Source organism: Aedes aegypti, chromosome 2 (genome assembly GCF_002204515.2).
Source record: "Aedes aegypti strain LVP_AGWG chromosome 2, AaegL5.0 Primary Assembly, whole genome shotgun sequence".
NCBI classification, from domain to species: Eukaryota; Metazoa; Arthropoda; class Insecta; order Diptera; family Culicidae; genus Aedes; species Aedes aegypti.
The window spans coordinates 157,957,325-157,980,145 of record NC_035108.1 but is presented as its reverse complement, the minus strand read 5'-3'; the positions used below and the strand labels follow the sequence as shown (position 1 = coordinate 157,980,145).

General features: G+C 34.7%; 2 protein-coding genes and 1 pseudogene across 7 annotated transcripts in view; 2 read left to right on the top strand and 1 right to left on the bottom strand.

Annotated features, from left to right (window-relative positions):
• Nucleotides 1-22,821, top strand: part of LOC5576177 (SCY1-like protein 2) — a 427,894-nt gene that overhangs the window by 208,985 nt on the left and 196,088 nt on the right. The window lies entirely within an intron of this gene.
• LOC5576180 (general odorant-binding protein 72) lies at nt 627-22,228 on the bottom strand. The gene is made up of 3 exons (XM_001655927.2): nt 21,966-22,228; nt 21,716-21,883; nt 627-962 (listed from the first exon to the last, which is right to left on the bottom strand). Exons 1-3 carry the CDS (start codon nt 22,053-22,055, stop codon nt 765-767), a joined length of 456 nt encoding a protein of 151 aa, XP_001655977.1. The 5' UTR covers nt 22,056-22,228; the 3' UTR covers nt 627-764.
• LOC5574838 lies at nt 20,380-21,705 on the top strand (annotated as a pseudogene).

Sequence of the window (22,821 nt, the reverse complement as noted above, 5' to 3'; positions counted from 1 at the left end):
AATTGAGATTAATGGCACCGCCAGAACCAATTAGTAAGATGAAACGAAATGCTGCAACTGCCTCGACGACTTTTGAGTTCCGCTCGGATTCGTCGTTTTATTGGATTGTTTTCTGCGGGGGGTCGTTCGGAGATAGAGAGATAAACTCCCGGTATAGCAACAGAGACGTCATACCGAGCCACTCAACAGGTTGCAAATTTATGCGGAAGTTTTGCTTTCCGCCCCCAGCTTTGCTTCGTGTTTCTGTGCGCTAGTATGGTAAGTTATTTTTACCTTTCCGGTGAGGGAGGTGAAAGGCAAATGAGATGAATGAATGAACTTTTTTTTTTATTTACGTTTTTAACTTGAACTGCCATGGTGAAAAATGTTGCTGAGTAAAAAATAGACAGCTTCATTGATAAAAATAGATCGATCTGCCTCAAAGCTAAAGTGCAACTTAACAACAGCAATTCACCTACACAAGGACTGCAAATCTGTTCAAGCCTTAGTTCTAACCTTCTCACTGTCAAGCGTACACAGTTGGCAAAAACAGAACAAAGCAGCAAAGAATTATTATTATTCTTCAGTAGGGGTGTTAAGCAAATCACAGGACGCTTCGATTTTCAAAATAACAAAGGCTCAAAACGTCGAACGTACAGGACTTTTTTTATTCTTCTCGCTTTGAAATGCTCCCAGTAGCAACCGTATAAATGAGTAGTCTTTATAGATAATGTTATATAAATAATCACAGCAGCGACAGTTCATCCCTACATTACAACATAAATCTAAGGGAAAACAAATTTAGGATTGTTTTTGGCAACGCATTGGGCAATAGCGTAGGACGCATCGCAATTATTCTTGATCCCATCGGAAGCTGTACGACATGCATTAAGGGCAATCCGCATGGGCTCGGCCAGTTCATCAGGCATAATGGTGTCAATTTGTTTCATCGCTGCGTCGTAGTTCAGTTTGCCCTTTTTCACCTGGAATATAAAAGAAACAAATGTGAGTTGAATACCAATACCAGTGCACTATGTGTTATGTTGTCGCTAGGTGCGCTTTTTCAGTAGCGCCCAAAAATATTTTTCATGACATTTAGATAGACATACAGTGTCTTTGACAAAGATGTAGAAATGGCAATTTGAAACAACTTTGTCGAAGACATGATTTTTATATCTCTTATACTTTTTGAGATATACGCCGTTGTATTTGAATGACCCCTAAAAATTATATATTTGATCATATCTTTTTTACAAGATTGTATTTTTTTTTAGTTTTCTCCAAAGTTGTTTGTCACATAAAAAGCCGTGTTTTTGGTGAACCTGTCGGTACGCTATATTTTCTAATAACAAAGTTTTTCAAAAATTACATTTTTTTTTCAAGAGATAGTGTAGAACCCAATACCTGTTTCTGGCCTTCCTTAGCCGAGTGGTTAGAGTCCGCGGCTACAAAGCAAAGCCATGCTGAAGGTGTCTGGGTTCGATTCCCGGTCGATATTTTCGTAATGGAAATTTCCTTGACTTCCTTAGGCATACAGTATCATCATACCTGCCACACGATATACGAATGCGAAAATGGCAACTTTGGCAAAGAAAGCTCTCAGTTAATAACTGTGGGAGTGCTCATAAGAACACTTAGCTGAGAAGCAGGCTCTGTCCTGGTGAGGACGTTAATGCCAAGAAAAAGAAGGCCTGCTTCTGGCGCAAAATGGCGCAGACAACCCTTACATATTATGAAAGTACCTTCTATCGTAGTATCTTCATTTCCGACAGATGATAAACATATTTGATTTCATTCGTTTTTTACTAGAGTGTCCATTCTGGGACAGTCCGGAATAAAAAATCCCGGGATTTGACAAATTCTAGAATTCCCATTTCTGGGATTTATGTGAGTTTGGACGTCCGAAGAATCCCAAAAATTAACGTAAAATTTAATGAAAACTACCAGATTTCAATGAAAAACATTGACATTTTCACTAAAAATCAATCCCCCGGAGAATTCTCTTGGAATAATGCCGATACTCTCTCAACGTATTCGTTCTGAAACTTTTCCATTAAAAATCTCTCAACGTTAGTTCTTCTTTGAATAGAGTTTTCTAGTGATTGCTTCATCAATTTACTGATACGTTTTTAAAGAATTTTTGGGGAATTCATTCTAAAATTATGTCAAGAAATAACAAAAGGATTTATTTCAAGAGTTCCTCATAACAAAATTCTTCAAGTCCCATAATTGCCTAGGGTCGGTGTTCTCTTAGTGGACAGTCCCCCATAGTCGCACTAGTGGCTTTTTACGGCCATTTTGATATAAATCTTTTCAAAACATGTTTTGACATGAAAGTCAGGAGCTATTTATCTAAGTACCATTGATACACAGATTGAATTTGTTCAAAAAATGATCGAAATAATTAGTTTTGCTTATAATTTGAGCTCCCTTGCGCCTATAGTAAACCTATTGTTCCTAAAGTAGCACTACTGAGAGAAACTATTTTTTTATTTTACGAAATAATTCATGAAAGTTCTTATTCTTTACATCAAACGATAGCTTTTGATCCACACTTCGTAGGAAAAATATTGGAGTTTTGTAAAAATACTGTTTTGATAAGTATTTTGCCAACGACGTCATCCTAGTGCTACTATAGGAACAGAAATTAGAAATAGTTCTACTATAGGCACATGTATTCCTATAGTGGCACACGCGATAATAAATGCAAACATTTGAGTTTTCGTAGTTTTCATATTTTTCCCATAAAACCAAGATAAAAAGCTTTCAGATAATGTAAAAATAATGACGCTAGCGTTATTTTTCGATTTTATTCGAATTTTTTTTCTCAGCTATGCGGTTATTGGTACATCGACCCTACATGAACTGTTAATGGACGGCGCAACATTAACTTTTTAAGGGTTTCTGAAAGATCTCGTTTATAAATTTCTTTCAGAGTTTTTCTGAGTGTTCAAGGATTCTTCCAAAGATATTTCTGGAATACATTTCTACAAAGATTGCAGCAATAAAGACGTAACAATAAAAAAAAACACGCAAAAATATGTAAGAAAGACTGAAAATGCTTGCTAGGTCAATAACATCAATTCATGATCCTTTTTCCAACAAAAGTATACATGTTGGACGAAATTTAGATACAAAAAAACTTGCCTCGATATAATGTAACCTCGATGTAACGTAACGAATATAAAAATTGAGTTATGTTATATCGAAGTATTGCTGTAAAAAGTCCTGTATGGCAAACTGGAGAAACTGGCATAGGAATTCTCTAAGGAATTCTTTGAAAAATCCTCAAATGCAAATGAACAGTATAGTATTTTTTAAAGAGCTCCTTTATGAAGTTAGGAAAGATCTCCTATACCGTTCTGATTCATATAACGGACACTTAAGGCCTCAGTGAAGTATAACTCATCAGAAAGCATATAAAATAAATTATTATGTATAATTCTTCTGCGTTATTGAGCCTTCAAAACACTTACCTTTCGAATGTTGGGTGAAGGTTTTGATTCCGCAACAGGAATAATTTTAAATAAATGGAAATGTGTGGCCTTTTCATGATTCTTATTCCGGACGCCTCTTCGCTTTTGCCTCGTATTCGTGACACTTTGATTGGAATTCCGGACAGCTCATGGAAATCGTAGTTAGAAAGGTCAAATCATCAATTTACATCGACAAACCATTGAATAGACGTCTGAGGCAATTGGGTATTGTAAATTTGTATAGAATCTATGAAAAAAAAATCACTATCAGAATTTATGAAGTTTTTTCTCGAGGAATCTGAAAAGAAATTCCTAAAGAAACAGTGAAAAAATTTCTTTAAAAAAGGCTCTATTTTTAAGATCTCTTAAAAATAGAGCCTTTAAAAATAAAGCCTTGTATTAAAATAGAGGCTAAGCCTCTAAAAGGAGATCTTCTACCAGCCTTGAATAGGTACAAAACATGTCCGGAAGATGGTTACTGATTTCTATTCTAAATTATAATTGAAATGAAATACGGTGAGGTCTGTAACATACCTTCAAATTAGTTTCAGATACTGTTATGGGCCCCGCACATTTAGAAAAATCCGTATGAATTTCAAAATTGAACAGAGTTATCGAGAATGAATTTTGAGGTATTTAAGGGTTCATTCAAATATTACGTAACGCAATAGGAGGAGGGAGGGGGTCTTACATATTGTTACGGTCCATACAAAAATTTGAAATTTTCCATACAAAAGCTGTTACGTGGAGGAGGGAGGTGGTCTGAAATTGGCAAATTTTGCGTTACGTAATATTTGAATGAACCCTAAGCTTTTCTAATCACTAATACCATTGATTATGGGGCCCTACGCATTGCCGATCAAGGTCACCGCCAAACTGAGTTTTCATCGGCGTGTAACCTGTTAGTTTTCTAGAAATCAAATTCTTTATAGTAAATGAAACACTTACCACGATTTGGAGGCCCCTATGAACTCGGAGCCCGGTGCGGACCGCACCCACCGCACCCCCCTAGCTACGCTACTGCTTGACTTTGTTCAGTCACTTCATCAAAATACCAAAATGATGTATAAAACGTGATAAATTATAATTAAAATATTATCTTGGAAATTTACATTGACTTTTTATTTCATTGTGCATATATTGAATTGTTGAATTTGTACTTTCATTTATTGATTGTATTGAAAATTTGAAAAATCCCAGTATTTCCCGAGATAAGCTTATTTTTTTTGTCGAATCCCGGAACAAGCAAAATGGCCGGGAAATGGACACTCTAGTAACTAAATGTGGCTGTACAGCGATTGGAAACACGAAGCACGATGAATTTTTCCAGGCATCAAAACAGAATCTCCGAATGAACACGAACAGCCGTTCGGGTGCCTACTATTCGCGAAAAGCAGGGAAATATTCACTTCAATCATCTTCATGCGGGCCCACAACATGGTGAATTTATTTAATATCCATGCCATGAAAAGCGCGTTTGTTATGCGCGTCGTTAATTGATTTATTCATTTGAAAAATAAGTTTATTTAAATGGTAGAAAACCTACAATCGAAATCTTCCAGACCTCTCATGTTTTTTCAACAACATTTAGGTAAATTATATTAAATTTAACCACAAAATTTCAATAGCAATTTTTGTTTTTATAGTGCGAATTCTTGTTTAAATCGGTTCATTTTGCGATTCTTATACTGTTTTGATTCATATTCCGAACACTTAAAGCCAACAGTGACTTCATATGCTTCTGATGGGCATACATTTGCTAATATTAATGAAAATTTTATTTTCTCCGCAAAGCCTAACTGTTAGCTGTTAGGTGTGCCGTAAAAAATATTTATTAAAACTTGTTTAGTATTATTTTAACGCAAAAGTATGGAACAGCATTTTGATTCAAATGCCGAACACTGTGTTCATTCTGTCTCATATTCCGAACACCTTGATTCAAATTCCGAACAGCACGAATAAATCGTATTCAAAAGAAAAATTTCGCAAATAAATGTATCTGAGCTAGTTCTACTGGTCTCGAACTAGAGAATCATCACTGCTCCAGAGGTAGATTGGAAGTAGACCTGTGCGCCGCCGCGCCACGCCGCCGCCGCCGACCCATTTCACGTTACGCCGACGCCGATTGATACATCGGCGGCGCGCCATACGCCGATCAACGTCTCGCCGCCGATTTTGCGTTTAACGCCGATAAATACATTAACTCAAATAATTTATAATAATAAAAAAATAACCCAGGTTATTTAGGTATCGTTTAAGGATTAAAAAAAAATCGTACATCAATGTTTCAAGGGATTTTTTTCAAAAATTTGTCCCGAAAATCGCCCAGTGGATCCTTCAGATTTTTTTCTACGGATCCCATGGAGAATCTTTTCAAAGTTTCTTTTAAAAATACCTTCTGGAAGCGAATAATTCTTGGGATTCCACCAGGATTTTATTTTTTAAGATTAAGTCTTTCGTGAAATTTTATTTAAATTATTCTAATGATTTTACCGGCGTTTCCTTCAAAAAATTGTTCTCTAAAAATTCCTTACTTTCCAAGAGCTCATGTATACATCGATAGATTTCCACCTCAATTTTTATAATGAATTTACCCTTATTCATGAAAAATCGTTCAAGGATTGTCCAGAATTTTTGAATGGATTTCTCTATTATTTTTTTCGAAAAGAGTCGCTGAGACACTTAGTTCTTGAAATTCTCATAGTAATTTCTTTAGGATTTTTTTAAAGAAATTTCTTCTGGAGTTTTTCTAAGAATTGCAAATTTAATTATTGTAGGAGTTGTTTCTAGCATTTCTTCAAAACTGTTCTAACGATGCGGCATTCAAAAATCATTATTAAAATTAAAAATTATTCAAAAATCTCAATCACCTTACCAGTGTGTGAGAAAAATATCGCCTTAAAAAACTACAATGAACTAGGAGAATAAATAACTTACGGCACATTTATTCTGTCAAAAAGTCCTGTGAGATTTCCTCTAGAAATTTCTTCAAAATTTGTTCAACTATACCTCCAAGTTGTTTTTTAAGGAATCCTACCAGTGATTATTTATGGAGTTTTTCTAATAAATCGTACAATAGCCACTTCAAGAATTCCAACAGTAATAGGGTCCTAAAGCCCTGTCCCAATTTTAGTGCCAAACGCTTAAGTTTAGGCCAAAAACACATGTTTACTCAATTTTCTAATGTTTTCCGTTGGTTTAAGCCCAACATTTTTTTTTTTAGATTTTGTCACGTCCTTTGGCTTAAACTCAAATTTTGGGTGTATTTTGTTTTCCGTGTACCTTACGAAATGTCATATAGGAACAACCCCAGTGGTCGAACTAAAACCCCTGTGGTGTTTTTGTCGACTAAGCGAACGTCAAACATGATCAAAAGTGTCAAGGTTCATTTATGGACCAAATTTTCAAATTAAAGTTTAAACATGATATAGCCATTATTTGAGCGGGAAAAATTGCTAAAGTAGTTACAGTAACATGCTATTTCGTGTTATTAAAAAAAAAACAAGATTTCATTAAAAATTTTAGGACCCAATTCCGCAATTTCTCAGGAATTATTCAATATGTTTCTTCATTATTCCTGGAGTTTCTTCTTGGATTTCACCGATGAATAGGGTCCTTAAATGTTTAATGAAATCTTGTTTTTATTCAATAACACGGAATAGCATGTTACTGCAACTTCTTTAGCAATTTTTCGAGCTCAAAAAACGGCTATTTCATATTTAAATTTTAATTTAAAAATTAGGTCCATAAATGAACCTTGATATTTTTGATCATGTTTGACGTTCGCTTAGTCGATAAAAACATCACAGAGGCTGTAGTTTTAACACTGGGGTTGTTCCTATCTGACATTTCGGAATGAACACGGAAAACAAAATACACTCAAAATTTGAGTTTAAGCCAAGAGGTGTGACAAAATCTAAAAAAAAACATAACAAATGTTTTTTGGACTTAAACAAACGAAAAACATTTAAAAATTGAGCAAACATTTGTTTTTAGACTAAATCTAAGCGTTTGGCACTAAAATTGGGACAGGGCTTTAGGATCCTATTCTCCATAAGTTCTTACACGGTAATCTTGAGATGTTTTCTTCATAAGTTTCGTCAAAAATTTTCTAGATTATGCTTGAATTACTTCAGCGGTTCAGTCAGAATTTTGTTGAATATTCTTACACGAATTCCTGCAGAGCTTCATGCACTTATTTTCCAAAATTTCATTCTGAAAATTCTTTTAATATATCCTTACATTATTTTTCACTAAATGCTCCACGAATGCTTGAAAAGATTTTCCTATATAATCCTTGAATTATTTCTCCAGAGTCTTTTAAGGAACTATTTCTTGAGCATGTTCAGAGGTTTATAAATAAAGTTTGCAAGAATTCCTCTAATAAAATTTGTAGATACTCCACCAGGGGATCTCGTAAGAAATTCAGTGTTTCTTTGATCTTTGAAGAATATTTCCATAAGTCAGTGAGTTGCTCTTCTCTCTTTAAAAAGGTGTCATGCCATCAATATTCATGAAAACTCCTCTAAAAAATATTTTACTATTAATTCTCAAAAATATTTTTCAGGGTTTGCTATAGTACCGTTAAGGGGGGCCCAGATAGCCGTAGCGATAAACGCGCAGCTATTCAGCAAGACCAAGCTGAGGGTCGTGGGTTCGAATCCCACCGTCGAGGATCTTTTCGGGTTGGAAATTTTCTCGACTTCCCAGGGCATAGAGTATCTTCGTACCTGCCACACGATATACACATGCAAAAATGGTCATTGGCATAGTAAGCTCTCAGTTAATAACTGTGGAAGTCCTCATTAGAACACTAAGCTGAGAAGCAGGCTTTGTCCCAGTGGGGACGTAACGCCAGAAAAAAGAAGTATAGTACCGTTAAGTCACCAGTCACCGTGCGGCCTCCATTCATCGTGCACATATGCAATTTCCTACAGAATATTTATACAATATTCGTAAATTATTCTTTTGGCAGTAAAATAAGATAAAACTGATGAAATGAGGTAGTTCTTGTCACAAAACATTTTGAAAAACCTAGTGTATGCAGTCAAAATCATGTGAATTCCGTTTAATAATGCGATTTTTCAATACTCTTAGTAGAAACGCCAAAAAATAACATTTTTTATTTCAACGTATCACATTTCAGATGTATTTCATCGTATGAGGTAAGCCATGAGATTTTATGCAAATCAGATTTTTTTCTTGCGATTCAGTCGAAACACAAATGCACGGTGAATGGACCCTCAATATTTATGGTTCCTTTTACCGTGCCTTAGTATAAAAGGCTTGAAATTATTGGCTAATATTGAATTTATTGTTATATCGCGATTTAACTACTTTATATTTAGTTTTTGAGCAAATATGAAATGGTTTGAACAAAACAGTCAAACCTCCTATAACGATTTTGATGAAAAATTAGTGATTTAGTTATTTTTCAACTTTCTATGATTTTTATTTTAATATAAGATTTGAATACCCTTAAAAGTGAGTGCGCATACTACTAGTAACATATTTTCTCCACCAATAACGTTTCTTCAAGGTACAAAATTAAATCATGTCGAAAACTATACCAGAGTGGCCACCGAACCGGGAAAAACGGGAAAAGCGGGAAAAAGACGGGAATCCATCGGGAAAAATACGGAAAAAACGGGAATTTGAGATGGTCACCGAGAAAACCATTTTGAACGAACATCTTCAAGCTCTAAATTTACAAACCACCAAATATAAGTTGTAGAAAGTTGATATGGTTTATGATATTTCCATTAAGCATCTGTACAGTTGAAAAAATAACATTTAAGCATTAATGATTCAATTTCTCGTAGAAATAGTCTACTCTGCTACCCTAAAGTTCTTATAAATGTTTCAAATTGGTTTCAATATCGTTTGTATTCTTTTTTTTAACAACCAGGGCTTGATTTTTTCACTAACTTATGACTCAAAGTTTTGAATCAGAGTTTCAAAACTTCTGGCAGAATTCAACCTTGAACATATTGGATTCATAACTTTCTTTAGTTACTTTAGTTTTATGGGGCTTTGTTTCATCCTCACCTTAAACTTTATTTGCTTTAGGGAACTTTTCTTTTTAATGGAGAAAAAAAATGAAAGGTTATAGATTGAAACATTTGAAATAATGTGATAGGATGCACAAGAGGGGCATATCTATATAAATGAAAATCGAATGGTGTTCGTATGCCACGAGTTGGGACGACCGGTTTGAATTTTTTTTCACTTTTGTTGTTCTCAAGAGCTTCAACGTGTTTAAGTGGTATGATATTTTTGAAAATCGTCCAAAAAGTTGTGAAAACGGGAAATGTAAATTTGACATAAATTTCGGTATTATTTTCAACGCCTCTACAGCCTACTGGACAATATAACGTTTACCGGGACTGCTAGTTGTTGAAGTGACTCAAAAGTGGCAAGAGTAGAAACCATCCTATAGACACAATTGAGGGGATTAGAAACAAATGGCTGTAAGTGACAGAAACATAGTTTTAAGTTTCAAGTTTTTTCAGCAATTTTTTATACTTATTGTACGGGAACCAAAAAAACTAACCCGAATATTTTTATTTTTCTTATTGGACGTTATTATTGATCTTATTGGAAATCATCCAAAAAACAGTTGAAAAGTAGAATTTTTTAGTATTTTCAGTTGAATGTCATCCTTTTGCATATGGGCCTCTCAATTGAAAACCGGGAAAATTTTGAAAATCATACCGGGAAAACCGGGAAAAAGCGGGAATTCCAAAATGGATTATTGGTGGCCACCCTGCTATACGCACGATGAATGGTGATATAGAATGGTGCGAGGCGACCTTAACAAAATATTTGTAAACATAACTTTTGAGAATTTTTTTGTTATGCATCACTGATTTTTTATTTTTCCCTGAATTATGGTATAATTGCACGCTTCGTAGTGGTATTCTAGTTCACTTGTAATCATTTGTAAAAAAATATAATTTATTGAAATGCATATTTTTTTTAATGCACGGTGAATTGTAGCTTGACGGTAATTTATTCTGTCATTCTCATTGGAAACCTTGAAAAAATGGATGGACATTAGGCCGTCCCTTATTTTTCGAAAATGCAAAATGTTAAAAGTTCATCATTGTAAAGTTCTCGTTTTGGTAAGAAAAAAATCAGGTAAAAATTTGAGGTCCGTACGTGGACTCTAAGTGGTCCCCCAACAACCCTAAAAGTATTAGGTAGAGATGAACCCTGTGTGACAAATCGAGCTCGCTGCTCTAGTGTACGCAACATGCGTACGAAAAGCCACTAGTAACAAATTGATAATCAGCATGGACTTTTAAGTAAAATAATATTTTATATTGCATAACACTGCACGCTGACATAAAATTCAAAACTACAAAGGGATCGTTCAAAATTACGTAACGCAACAGGGGGAGGGGGGTCTTCCGTAGTGTTACGGTCCTTACAATTTTTTTTTTTTCATACAAAAGTTGTTATGTGGTAGAGGGAGGGGGTCTAAAATTGACACATTTTGCGTTACGTAATATTTAAATCATCGCAAAGAAAACAAACTTCTATGCTGATTATCAACGCGGGCAGAACAATTTGTTACTGGTAGTTTTTCGTTCTCATGCTGCGTGCACTAGAGCAGCGAGCACGATTACGCTCAAGGGGTTATCTACACCTAATGAATTCAGGGCCGTTGGGGGACCACTTGGCGTTTACGTACGGACTTCAAATTTTTACCTGATTTTTTGCTTACCAAAACGAGCACTTTACAATGACGAACTTATAACATTTCGCATTTTCGAAAAATAAGGGACGGCCTAATGGCCATGGATTTTTTTTTTCGAATAAATGTCTTTGGTATCTTCCGTTAGTATGACAGGAACAAATACGGGATAACAATTTCGGACGCTTGAGTACGGTCGTCCCGCCGCTTTGGATCAATGTTTGATGAAGTACAGAATTATTCATCATATAATTTGGGAATACAGTACTAACCCGATTTTGTTAGTCCCTTTTTCAGAAATCTTGTTGTTCTCACTGTTTGATTAATGAATTTCAACCAAGTATTTTTTAGTCATGTTAAAGCTACTATCAATATTCATAACAAGGCAAATATAGAATATTGATCAATTGTTTACATTTTTAAGGAGAGCTTCACAAAGTTTTGAAAAAGAGGCTGACACAATCTGGGCATCTAATGTAAACAACATTTTAACTACGTGAAATGAAACCAAAATAAACATTAGTTATATTGGAAACTAATGTTGATACTGTGATGCCGCAAATTTTAATTACTCAGCTTCTTATCATTTTGATCATTTTAACAGTTAAAATATCAAAACTGAAACAGAAACCTGACACTAAGAAATCAAATTAAAAACGTTTTTTGTCATAAGTGACAGTGATGTTAAATGTCATGAACATCACGTGACTCTGACAATTGAATAATGCGAATATCTTCCATCCCCGTGGAAAAAGTCATTGGAAAATGTTTTTCTCTGGTGATCATATCTGAACTACTTGCAGTTGGCCATATATTGGCTTAGAAAAACGCTAGAAGCACTTCAATGTTTCCGAAATTTCGACATTTAACAACTCTCAGTGAAAGCAATTTAAAAATTTGAAACTTTTTCCACATTAAGGACATTTAGAAATCATTGAGGTTACACATATTTTTGACAGGCATTGAAATGAAGTCATCAAAATAAAGACTTATAAAGATTTTTTATTAGTATGTAGCACTTTTGAGTTATAGTTATGTAAAATTGTTACAATAATAAAAAAATGGTAGAAGAACAAAATATGATATCGAACTTAAGATAATAATAAATTGATACCAAACAAAGATATCATCTTACTGCTGAAAACAAGATATGTTTTCAACATGCTTTCTTCATGATGTTGAACTTTGCTCGAGTAATCTAAACAGCACGCAAGAAACTATGATAGAAATATGTACATTTTTTCTGTTCCGAGAAAATAAAATACTTATTATTATTGTGGAATATTATGAACGATTCTATAGATATGGATATCAGATAAGTTAATTCAAAAAGTAACGCGTCCAGTAAACTTCTACAAAAATACAAAAAAATGCACAAAATTGAATTACTTTTCTTGAATTTTCTTAAATAAAAAGTTCGAATAATCAGGTCAGATACTATATCTTAGTAGCAACAACGGAGATATAATATATTATATGATAGTTTTACTAGTGTTGAAACTAGATTTTTTTATATAAACTTCCAATCTTTGAATTCTTACCAAAATGACTGAAAGTATTCCTGCACTCTATTTCAATCATAAGATTGTAAGACAGATATGAGAAATGGAATTTCAAGTTTGGTTTCGGCTGCATTTGTACGCATACGGTTTCATAAGTTATATGTTCGATTTTTTTGATGTTCAATTTTTGTCCACGCCGATGTACGCCGCCGCCGCCGCCGCCGCCGAAAATAGTCAACGGCGTGACGCCGATGACGCCGCCGCCGCCGGTACAAAAATGCTCTGACGCCGCCGCCGACCAAAAATATTTCGGCGCACAGGTCTAATTGGAAGACGTTAAAATTGAATTGCAATTGACTGCCATTTCCTTGTAATTTGATGACATATTTCAGCGAAACATTTCAACCAAATCGCCATGCAAAAACCGAGTGTTTGGAATATGAGTCTGTTCGGAATTTGAGAAAAAACGGTACATGCCATCGATATTATGTTGCCATTGTACCTAAGCATTACCAGATAATTGTTGCGCAATTAGCTTAAGAGCGGTCGCGCTCTAGATCATAGCCAACAGTACCCAGCCACGTTCGTGCTTTGTACTTCAAGCGTACTTTTTTGGTCTGCGTGTACTCAGTACACGATGTGACCAGCATAGTGTTTGCTTGACTTTGCTAGAAGAAGCAACATTGCAATGAATCACAAGAATAAACAGCACGTGGATAAATGAATCCTACGAGTGGAAGGGCTTCGCGAGCAAATTATCGTGGTGTTCATTTTGCTTCTTCGGCGTTACATTCGTTCGCTTTTTGCGATGCTCTTCGTGGTGCAAATTAATTTTGGCGAATGTTGGATCGCGATGAGCAATCGCGAAGAAGTTTCATCGCAATACTGCTCTAGTTTTACTATCAAACAAATGAGTCTTATGAAACCGAAATCAGTCGATAACTTCTTTAGAGATAGAGAGTTGCGATGTTCAATAAAACACGTGTTTTAAGATATTAAATATTTTTGTAGAAGACATAAAATATATTTTTAAGTTATGGACAAACATTATTTTAAAAGCGTTTTATCATACAAATTTGTGCACATTTTGCTACAAATTTCAGAACTCTTTATTGAGATTTTTAATGTCTTCTACAAAGTTGTTAGATATCTTAAAACTCATATTTTTGCTGAACATCGCAACATTCTATCTCTTTAAGAAAATAATTAATTACCTCATTGCGTGAGGTAAATATGTATAAATTATACTGCGGAACACGTTATTGTCTCAAGCATCAAAATGACACTATTTACTTAATTAATGGTTGCTGAGTACATTGCCGTTTTCAGAAACATCATAGCACGTCTAGATTTTGAGATATTGGATGTTTAAAATACTAAATTTTACTATTTGAGCAAACTTGCATGCAAGTTTGCCAACTTGTAAGGTAATCTATTTGCTTAATTTGCCTCAGAACTCATACTTCATGTGTATAACAATACTTATCAACAAATTTCATAATATTTTTGAATCTCAAAAGTTATTTTTTGATGATTTAGAAAAGTATTGTATTTTGCCGTATAAGAAAAACGAAGAGTTCTGTATGGAGACTGCAAGCATATTGAAAAAAATCGATTTAACCTAAATTTTATCGTGCAATTTCAGCCAAATTATATCTGAAATGAAAGTTTAAAACCTATTTTACATACTTGTTGGATTAGATCACTAAAAAGTTTGATAAATTATACTTTAAATTTTATGTAAACATCAAATAAACTACTATACAACTTTGGCGACCTGTAGCTAAAAATCCTGACGTGCTGGAACATTTCTGAGAACAGCATTAGATTCAGCAACCCCAAATCTTCTAGAGACACATAATTTGATCTTTGAGACACGCAAAAATATCATTTTTGTTGCGCTGTGTTTTGGATGAAATTATGAAAAAAAATCGACGTGTTCGGCTGGGATTCGAACCCAGGACTCTTGTATGCTAGACGAGAGCTTTACCAACTAAGCTATCGAGTCATTTGGTGACCCAATAACTCAGTTGATCACAAGTGATTTTTTTCACAATTTCACCCATAATTTATCCATCTTTACCACGCGTAATGAGTTGATTAATTTAATGTCAATGCGGATTGGATTAGCGAACAGCGCAATATAAGCGTCAATTTATAAAGTAAAGAAGTTTTCTGTCGATTTCGGTTTCATAAGGCTCATTTGGTTGATATTATTATACATTGAAATTTTGATGTTTATATTTAAAGACAAGAATGCAATCAGGTGTTAAATATCTATAGTAAACAAAAAAAATCTTCGTCAAAGTTGTTTCAAATCGCCACTTATAAAATTAACTTTTCCGATTAAACTCTTGTATCAACGGTTTGGGCGTTTTTCAAAAAAGCGCACCTAGCGACAAAATAAAATACAGTGCAGTGTAGTGCTAAAAATAGCAAAAACCAAAGATTGAAATGATGGATCCTAAAAAATCGTAACATTTTGATTATTCCGTAGGACTGAGAAGTCGTTAACTCAAAAAGTAAAACAACAATCGTCTTCTAATATACAGTATTGTATAAATTTCACGACAGGAGAAGGATTCTGATAAATCATTTCTGCAAATGTGATGCTGAAAAAGCAAAAAAATGTGATTCATTAAGATAGCAGGCCTCTTTTAATGCAAGAAGCCCCGGGATCAAAAACATCTAAATGTATTTTGAGCTATATCTCAGCGATGGCCTCAAACGATTTTCGAAATTCTTTTCCGTATCTCATGTCCAAATTTTCCCTAAGGCAATTGAATCAATACATTATTTTGTTAACTAAGACTGCATGAGAATCAAGTCAAGTCTTTCCGAAAAAGTAATTATTTAAAGTTTCTTAGATTCGAATAATCGAGAGTTATGAGATATATAACACATGTAGGGTGGCTGATCCAGTGGTAGTGTATGTCCCAATAATAGTGATAGTGCGGTTTAAAGCGTGTTATAGGCAATTTATATTTTTATGTGTATGTTTCTAACTAGGCCCTTGTTAAAATTATATGAATGTATATGAAAATATCTTGAATATCAGTAAGAAAATAGTAGAAAACAATTGAAAACCTTAACTTTTTTGCTCCTTTGCACCAGTAAGAGTGAGTCTCAATGGGAAATTAATGTAAACCACTATTATAGGAACACAAGTTAGCAAATACCACTATTACTGGAACATGTTCCAGTAATGGAGGAAATGATTTTTTAGAAGATTCAATGATTTTATCATTCTAAGATTTTTTTTTGCGTGAAATAGAATAGAATAGCTTTCAAATGACGTATTAAGATATAAAAAAAAACGACTTTTCGTTATTTTTTTCTATCATTGGTAAAGAAGCCCTATTAATAAAAATTTGGAGCATCTCCAACGAGATAAATTTGGGTAGGTCGCTTATTTTGACATCTAAAACGGCTCCATCCCATTACCCCGAAAGCCATTACCCCGAATGCCATCTCTCCGAACGCCACTACCCCTACTGAGTCATTATCCCGAATAGTTTAGAATATAGCATAGTATTGTATTTTATGGCAATATAATAAGACTGAGCTTGAATAGTATGTATTCGTCTGTAATGTTAACTGGTAGGCAACAGTGCGTTAAGAGCGACGTACAAATTTCTCGTCTTTTATATGTTAGTTTTTCTGCTGAAATATTCCCCATAAAATATGTCGGATATTTGTCTTATTTTATCATTAACCGAGATTTTATTTTCTTTTGGCTGATCTAACAATTCTTTTGTAATGCTTATTGTCATTAAAATTATGATCTTTGAAAACAAGATGCTGGTTAATCTCGGTGTTTATAGTACTTATAGCTGCAAGCATTTCATCACAAAATATTTCCTTCTTTCCAAAAGAGAGGGGGTTGCGCAACAATTATCATCGGTATTCAGGTACAAAATATTAGTTCTTTTCGGAATTGAAGGAAGTTTTCGATTTCATTGTGGCGTCGATGCTACTCAGCTTTTCTATACAACATCCAGCGATTTTGGTTGCCAAGAAAGTAATACACAAACAGACGTCGTTTTTCGCTCCTAATTTGTTTTGAGTCCCAAAACTTTGGTCTAGTAACCTTCGATATTGGCCATATCGACATACGTAGAGAAACCCATAGAGAACGAAAAATCAACAGAAACACATCAAGATATGGAGATATCGAGATAGGGAGAGTGAAAATATATGCAGACTGAAGGGAGTTATGAAACTTTTCAGACAAAATATAAAACGTTGAAAAAATATTTTTTTACATAAAAAATATAAAAATTTATTTTTTCTTTTTTTTTAGAAAGTTTAATTTATTCACATGTATAAAAATATGCCGATGAAAAATCACTGATTTTTTATTTTCTTATTACAGTAATACCTCGATATAACGTAACCTCTTTATAACGTAACTCGATATAACGTAACTTTTACCTCGATATAACGTAACTTTTATTTGGCTCCCTTTAATTTTTCCATCTTTAATTAAAACATGAATTATTAAGTACAATAAACATTATTCAATATTCAAACACCAACCAATACTAAATCAGAGCAATGTAAGTACTGAATACAGTCATGCATCGATATCGAGTGAGATATAAGCTCAATGGGAAAACCAACATTTTGTTATTGCTGTACATTTTATACAAATCAATGTGCAGTAATTACAAAATCATTCTTCTTTATTTTTGTTGCATTTACGTTCCCACTAGAACCAAGTCTGCTACTCGTATCAATGTTCTATGTAAACTTTGATAATTATTGATTTAGGCTTTGCATTAAAAAAAACTAGATCAAACTCGGATTAGACTTGTGTGTTGACGGACCACGCTGCCATCATCAATCCATTCAACGTATGTTTGATAATATTGTTTTTCTAAAAATGCCTAAGGATATATTTTGCTAGTACTTAAGGAGTTGCTAAAGATATTATTTAAATGATTTTTCAAAAAAAAAAAATGATGTTTCTCGTTACGGATTTTAACTAGAATCCATCCGAGGATGCCTCCAGAGATTCCTCCAATAACTCCATGAACTCATCTTAAACCCTTCTGATAGTCATGTATCAAACTTGAAACATTTTTTTAATAAGTCTGATAGGAATCCCCAAAAATTTCACTAGTTACCCCTCCTGATATTCATGTATGAATACTTCTGAGATTTTATTCCAGGGATTCTACCAGATGCTTTTTAAAGCGTTTTCAGGGATTCCTTCAAGAGTTTTTAGGAACATTTGATCAGTACTGACATCCGTTTTAAGGATTCCTACGGAGATGAACCAGCCTAGGGCTGAAAATCTCCTTAATAAAGCTATAATAATAATTTAAGGATTCCTGGAGGAATTTCATAAAAAAAATCTCATTGAATTCCACTAGTAAGTGCTTAAAATTTTTCTCCAGGAATTTATCTAGAATATGTCCAAGGAATTGTGTGGATTCTAGGAATTTTAAATTCAAGCATTTCTCCAATAGTTTTTTTAGTATATCTATATAATCTACTGTGTCTTTGATCAAGAATTTCACCATATAATTTCTCCAATATATAAAGTGGATTCAACTATGAATTCTTTAAAACATTTCGCCTACGATACTTGTTTTCTCCTGAGTCTAGAGATCCATAAATTATTCCAGCAATTTTTCATCATTTTTCATCCAGCGGCCCTTTTAAAGGACAATTCAATAATATTCTTGGAATGCTTTAGAAGTTATTCCAAGAAATCGTATAGGTTTTCGTCTAAAAACCTGAAAAACAATCTTCTCGAAATATCTCAAGCAATTTCATAATGAGTTTCTGCAGATTTTTAAGAAATATTTATGCAAAAACCATTCTATGTACCACTTTAGTTTTTTCTTTTGTGAGGAACGAAATCCTTCATTGATTCTACCAGGACTGTCCTAAGAAAGATCTCTGTTTTTAGTGGGTTCTCTAAGTAATTCTTGAAGTATCTGTCTAGGAAATTTCCTATGGATTTTTTATTTCAAAAATATATTCTGGAATTCGTTTAAAAACTGATCAAGTTCCTCAGATCCCCAACAAAGTTCTCCTAGGATTCTGCCGATAATCTTAACACATATTGGTTCAGAAATTTTCCATAGAAAAACCCTCAAGTATAGTTCTTGTTTTTAAAAGGAGTTTCTAATGATTTCTTCATGAAATTTGTTATACGTTTATAGTAGAATAATTGGGGAAATTATTCTTCAATTCTGTCAAGAAATTATGAAAGGATTTGTTTTGAACAGTTTACCACGAGTTCCACATAACAGCACAAAACTTTTTTAGAGATTTCAAATAGATTTTAAATATAAAAAAATGAAAATACAAAATAATAAACACGGAAAAATATCGAAAAAAATGTAAGAGAGACTGAAAATACCTGATAAGTCAAAAACACCCTTTTCAAGTCCATTCTCTCATCAAACAATACATGATGAACGAAATTTAGAAAAGAAAATATTTTGCTTCGATATAACGTAACCTCGATATAACGTAACGAAAATAAAAATCGAGTTACGTTATATCGAGGTATTACTGTATATTTATATCTCAAAAACTAAAAAACATACATCGCTGAAAATTTGTCAGTAAACGTAAAATTAACTGAACTTTCAAGAAAAAATAAGAACAACATTAGCTTCTTCGGTCCCGACGACTTCAAAACACGAAAAATCGGAAATTATTGATTTTTTTCATATAAAAAATATGTTTTGTGAAATTTTATATTTTTTCTTAAAAGTCAAAATCTTTAGCTTTAATTTCGTCTAAAAAGATTGAAAATCGGTCGAACGGTTCTGAAGTTATAATTTTATTAAAAATAAAAATTTATCAAAATCGCGATTTTTTGGTCACCCTATTTCGGAAATGATCACCTTAATCAATAAATCCAAAATCACGTGTATCTTTATTTTGGATAAGGAACAAAATAGCAAATTTTCACGGAATTCGGTAACCCACTAGATCGGTTTTTCAAGGAATGGCTGTATATTGACCACCTTCATATCACCACCGAGAAAGCTGAAAATTTCACAGAACACTATTTTTATGATAAGGATGGTAAAAAAGATATGGGAGAATAGATTTTCAAACTTTTTTGAATTTTGAACCGCCCTAATACCCTATACCTGAAGGTACCTCACTCATACATAATTTGAGGTAATATAAATATGATCAGTACCCAACTAACATTTAGTGCAAATGTAAACATTGTCTAAGCCCTCTTTATACGGCTTCATGCTGAGTAAAGGCGCTGTACACACGAACGAAAGCTTCTATGCGATCCTTTTACCAACAAATCTGGCGAATCTACTCAGCTATTTTTAAGCTGTGTTGGCAAGCTCTTATTCGTACCGATTATTGCTCTAACTCTATCGGTAATACGACATGTAGCTGTGTAACATCTTCGGAAGGCGCTTTCTCAATTATTTCGCAACTGTTGAAAAATTTTTATACAGCTTCGCTGTATTATCGATTAAATATTATTTCCAAGCTGTTTCACAGCTTCCAGAAATATCTTAAGTATCGAATTTAATGTTCCCAACGCTACACATAGTATCTGCCACCGCTTGGAATCGAACTCACGATCTCTGCATCCACAAGTCTTGAGGTTGTCCTTGCTGCCACCACAGTATATATCGAAGGCAAAGAAAACACACCGTTTTGTTCTACATCGAAAACGGTCCATATAATATTCTATAATGACGGTAAAAGATGTTATAACCACGCTTACACCACTTCATCAGGCTGCAAAAGGGTGTGAAACGTCAAACGCAATGTTTACATCCAACAGGCTGTGTAGATTTGCGCTCCCGTTTGCGGAATCTTCTTCGATAAAGTGAAACTGCTGCTGAAAAGAGTGCGCGATGGCTTTCGGTGATTATCCAGCGGAGTACAACCCGAAGATCCATGGACCTTACGACCCTGTCCGTTACTACGGCAAGCCGGATACGCCCTTGAGCCAGGGGAAATTGATCGAATTGGGTGCTTGGTTTGGCCACCGTGACAAGAACTCAAGGCTGCCGCAGGAGCCGTGAGCCGTGCATTTTGGAGATTGCAACACAAGTACTGGAAACCCAAGCGGATGGGAATTGCCCCGTTCTTCCAGGTCATCGTCGGCGGAATGGTGTTCTTCTATGCCATCAACTGCGGCAAACGGAAGCACCACAGGAACTACAAGTACCATTAAACGAAGGCACCCTGGAAGCAGGGCAGTGAGAAGCGGAACCTATCCACAGTTTATTAGAAAAGCGCGATCCGTGGAGAATAATTTTGGCAGGATCCGGAGGGTCCCTTGTGGAAGATAGAAATCAGGCATAGATTGGCAGACGGATGCTGGCATACGAGAAAAATAAAATGTGAAAATCTAGTGGAAATTTCGTTTTTATTTTAAATGGTGGTCACTGCTCCTGAATTGATTCTTCGAAAATTACAGCTGTATATTCGCTGTATAACTAGCGATAAAGCGCTTCTTAATTATATTTTGAGCAGCATAACAAATCATATTGTATAGAAGCAGCCAGATTAACGATGGGGACTTTTAATTCACAACATTGGGTTGCTACTTTTTACGGTGCTGAGTTACAGCTTAGTGAAAGCAGCAAAAGCGATAACTGACGAAGTTTATTCAGCTAATATTTATAGCTGCAAATCGTTTGCAATACAGCTGTATTAACGCTACTAGTTCTATTTTTGAGAGCTTTCAATTTTTGCTGCGTTCGCTGCTTCAATTCAACTGTTATACACCACAAAGCAAATAATCTTGGCTTATAGCGCTAAAATTGTTAGTTGGGTATCCAATAATTGTTGGCTTGCTAATTGTACTTATCAGATACAAGAGCTGTACTTTCAGTGGAACAACTAATTTTTCGGGAGCTTCTTTATAAAGAGCAGTACATATTAATACCTAGAGCAGTAATCTATTTCAAAAACGATTGCCAATCTAGTTTTCGGGTAAACTTGTTAAATAAACAAAACAAAAATTGCGATGGCTTGTGTAGCAAAATCCTAGCTTACAGCATAGGAAAAGAAACTAAAACGCCGTAAATATCAAATGTCCAACTTACCACTTGCATCATTTCGAAAATGCAATTCACATAGCACTTGAGCTCCTTGTTATCCGGGAACTGTTTATCTCCCAGCATATTCACTAAATCTTCTGCAACTTTCAACTTTCCGATGCAAACATTTCGAATCATCTCACCCGTTTTGGTCATTTGTTCTACCGTGGCTTTCTATATGGGAAAAAAAATCCACCGTTTAGTATGCGGCTTCACGCCAAGTTAAGCACCCAGTCAACGGGCGAAAAATTATTACTCCCTCGACTCCGACGCCACCCAGGCCCGTCTGGAACAGTGTGACCACCGCGAACAAACCAAAGAGAACCAGTTCCATTCGTTTGGTCATTATGTTTGTGGGACAGAACCTTACGAATCACATCCACTGACTACTACTGTCCCACCAACTTGCTGGGCTTGCTGGGAGCTCCAAAGGAAACGGAAACTCAAAATTCACCGGTTGCTTCAGTAGACTTCCCTTCCGGAGGGGCTTCCCAATCGGTACTAATGCGTTCATGAATTATTCATTTTAGCTTTTATATAGTTTTCCACTGACTGACTGACGACTCTCGAGCTGGGGCTGCCACAATTTTGCTGACGACCGGAAAATCTCACAGCGAGCGCCGAATCCGAGATGGGTTTCGTGGCGGCGGGAAAAGATGACTTGGACAAAAAAAGTAAAAATTTCATAAAGTGTTTCGATCGAATATGTAAAATAGCTAAATTATGGGGTTCAGATATGGCGGCGGGTGAAACTGGAGTTCTCTATACTACTGACAGGTTTTATGAGTGTTGTGTTGATCGTGAATAAAGTACATACTTTGCAATCAGAGACAATGATGAGATGGCATTCTAGTGCGTGAAAATTTGCACTAAGTGATTTGATTGCAGTCTTGCTAGCAGAATGCTATAGTTCGAGCACAATACGTGACATTAAGTTTGTAATCGAATCAGATTTGTCTATGAAATTACAAAAATGTATGCTTATTTTTCAAACAATTAAAATTGTTGAATGTTCTGCTTAATTAAACAAATTTTGAAATCCGCTGGAACATTTGCTATTTAGCAAGACCTTGCTGAGTGCCGTGGATTCAAATCTCACCGGTCGAGGATTT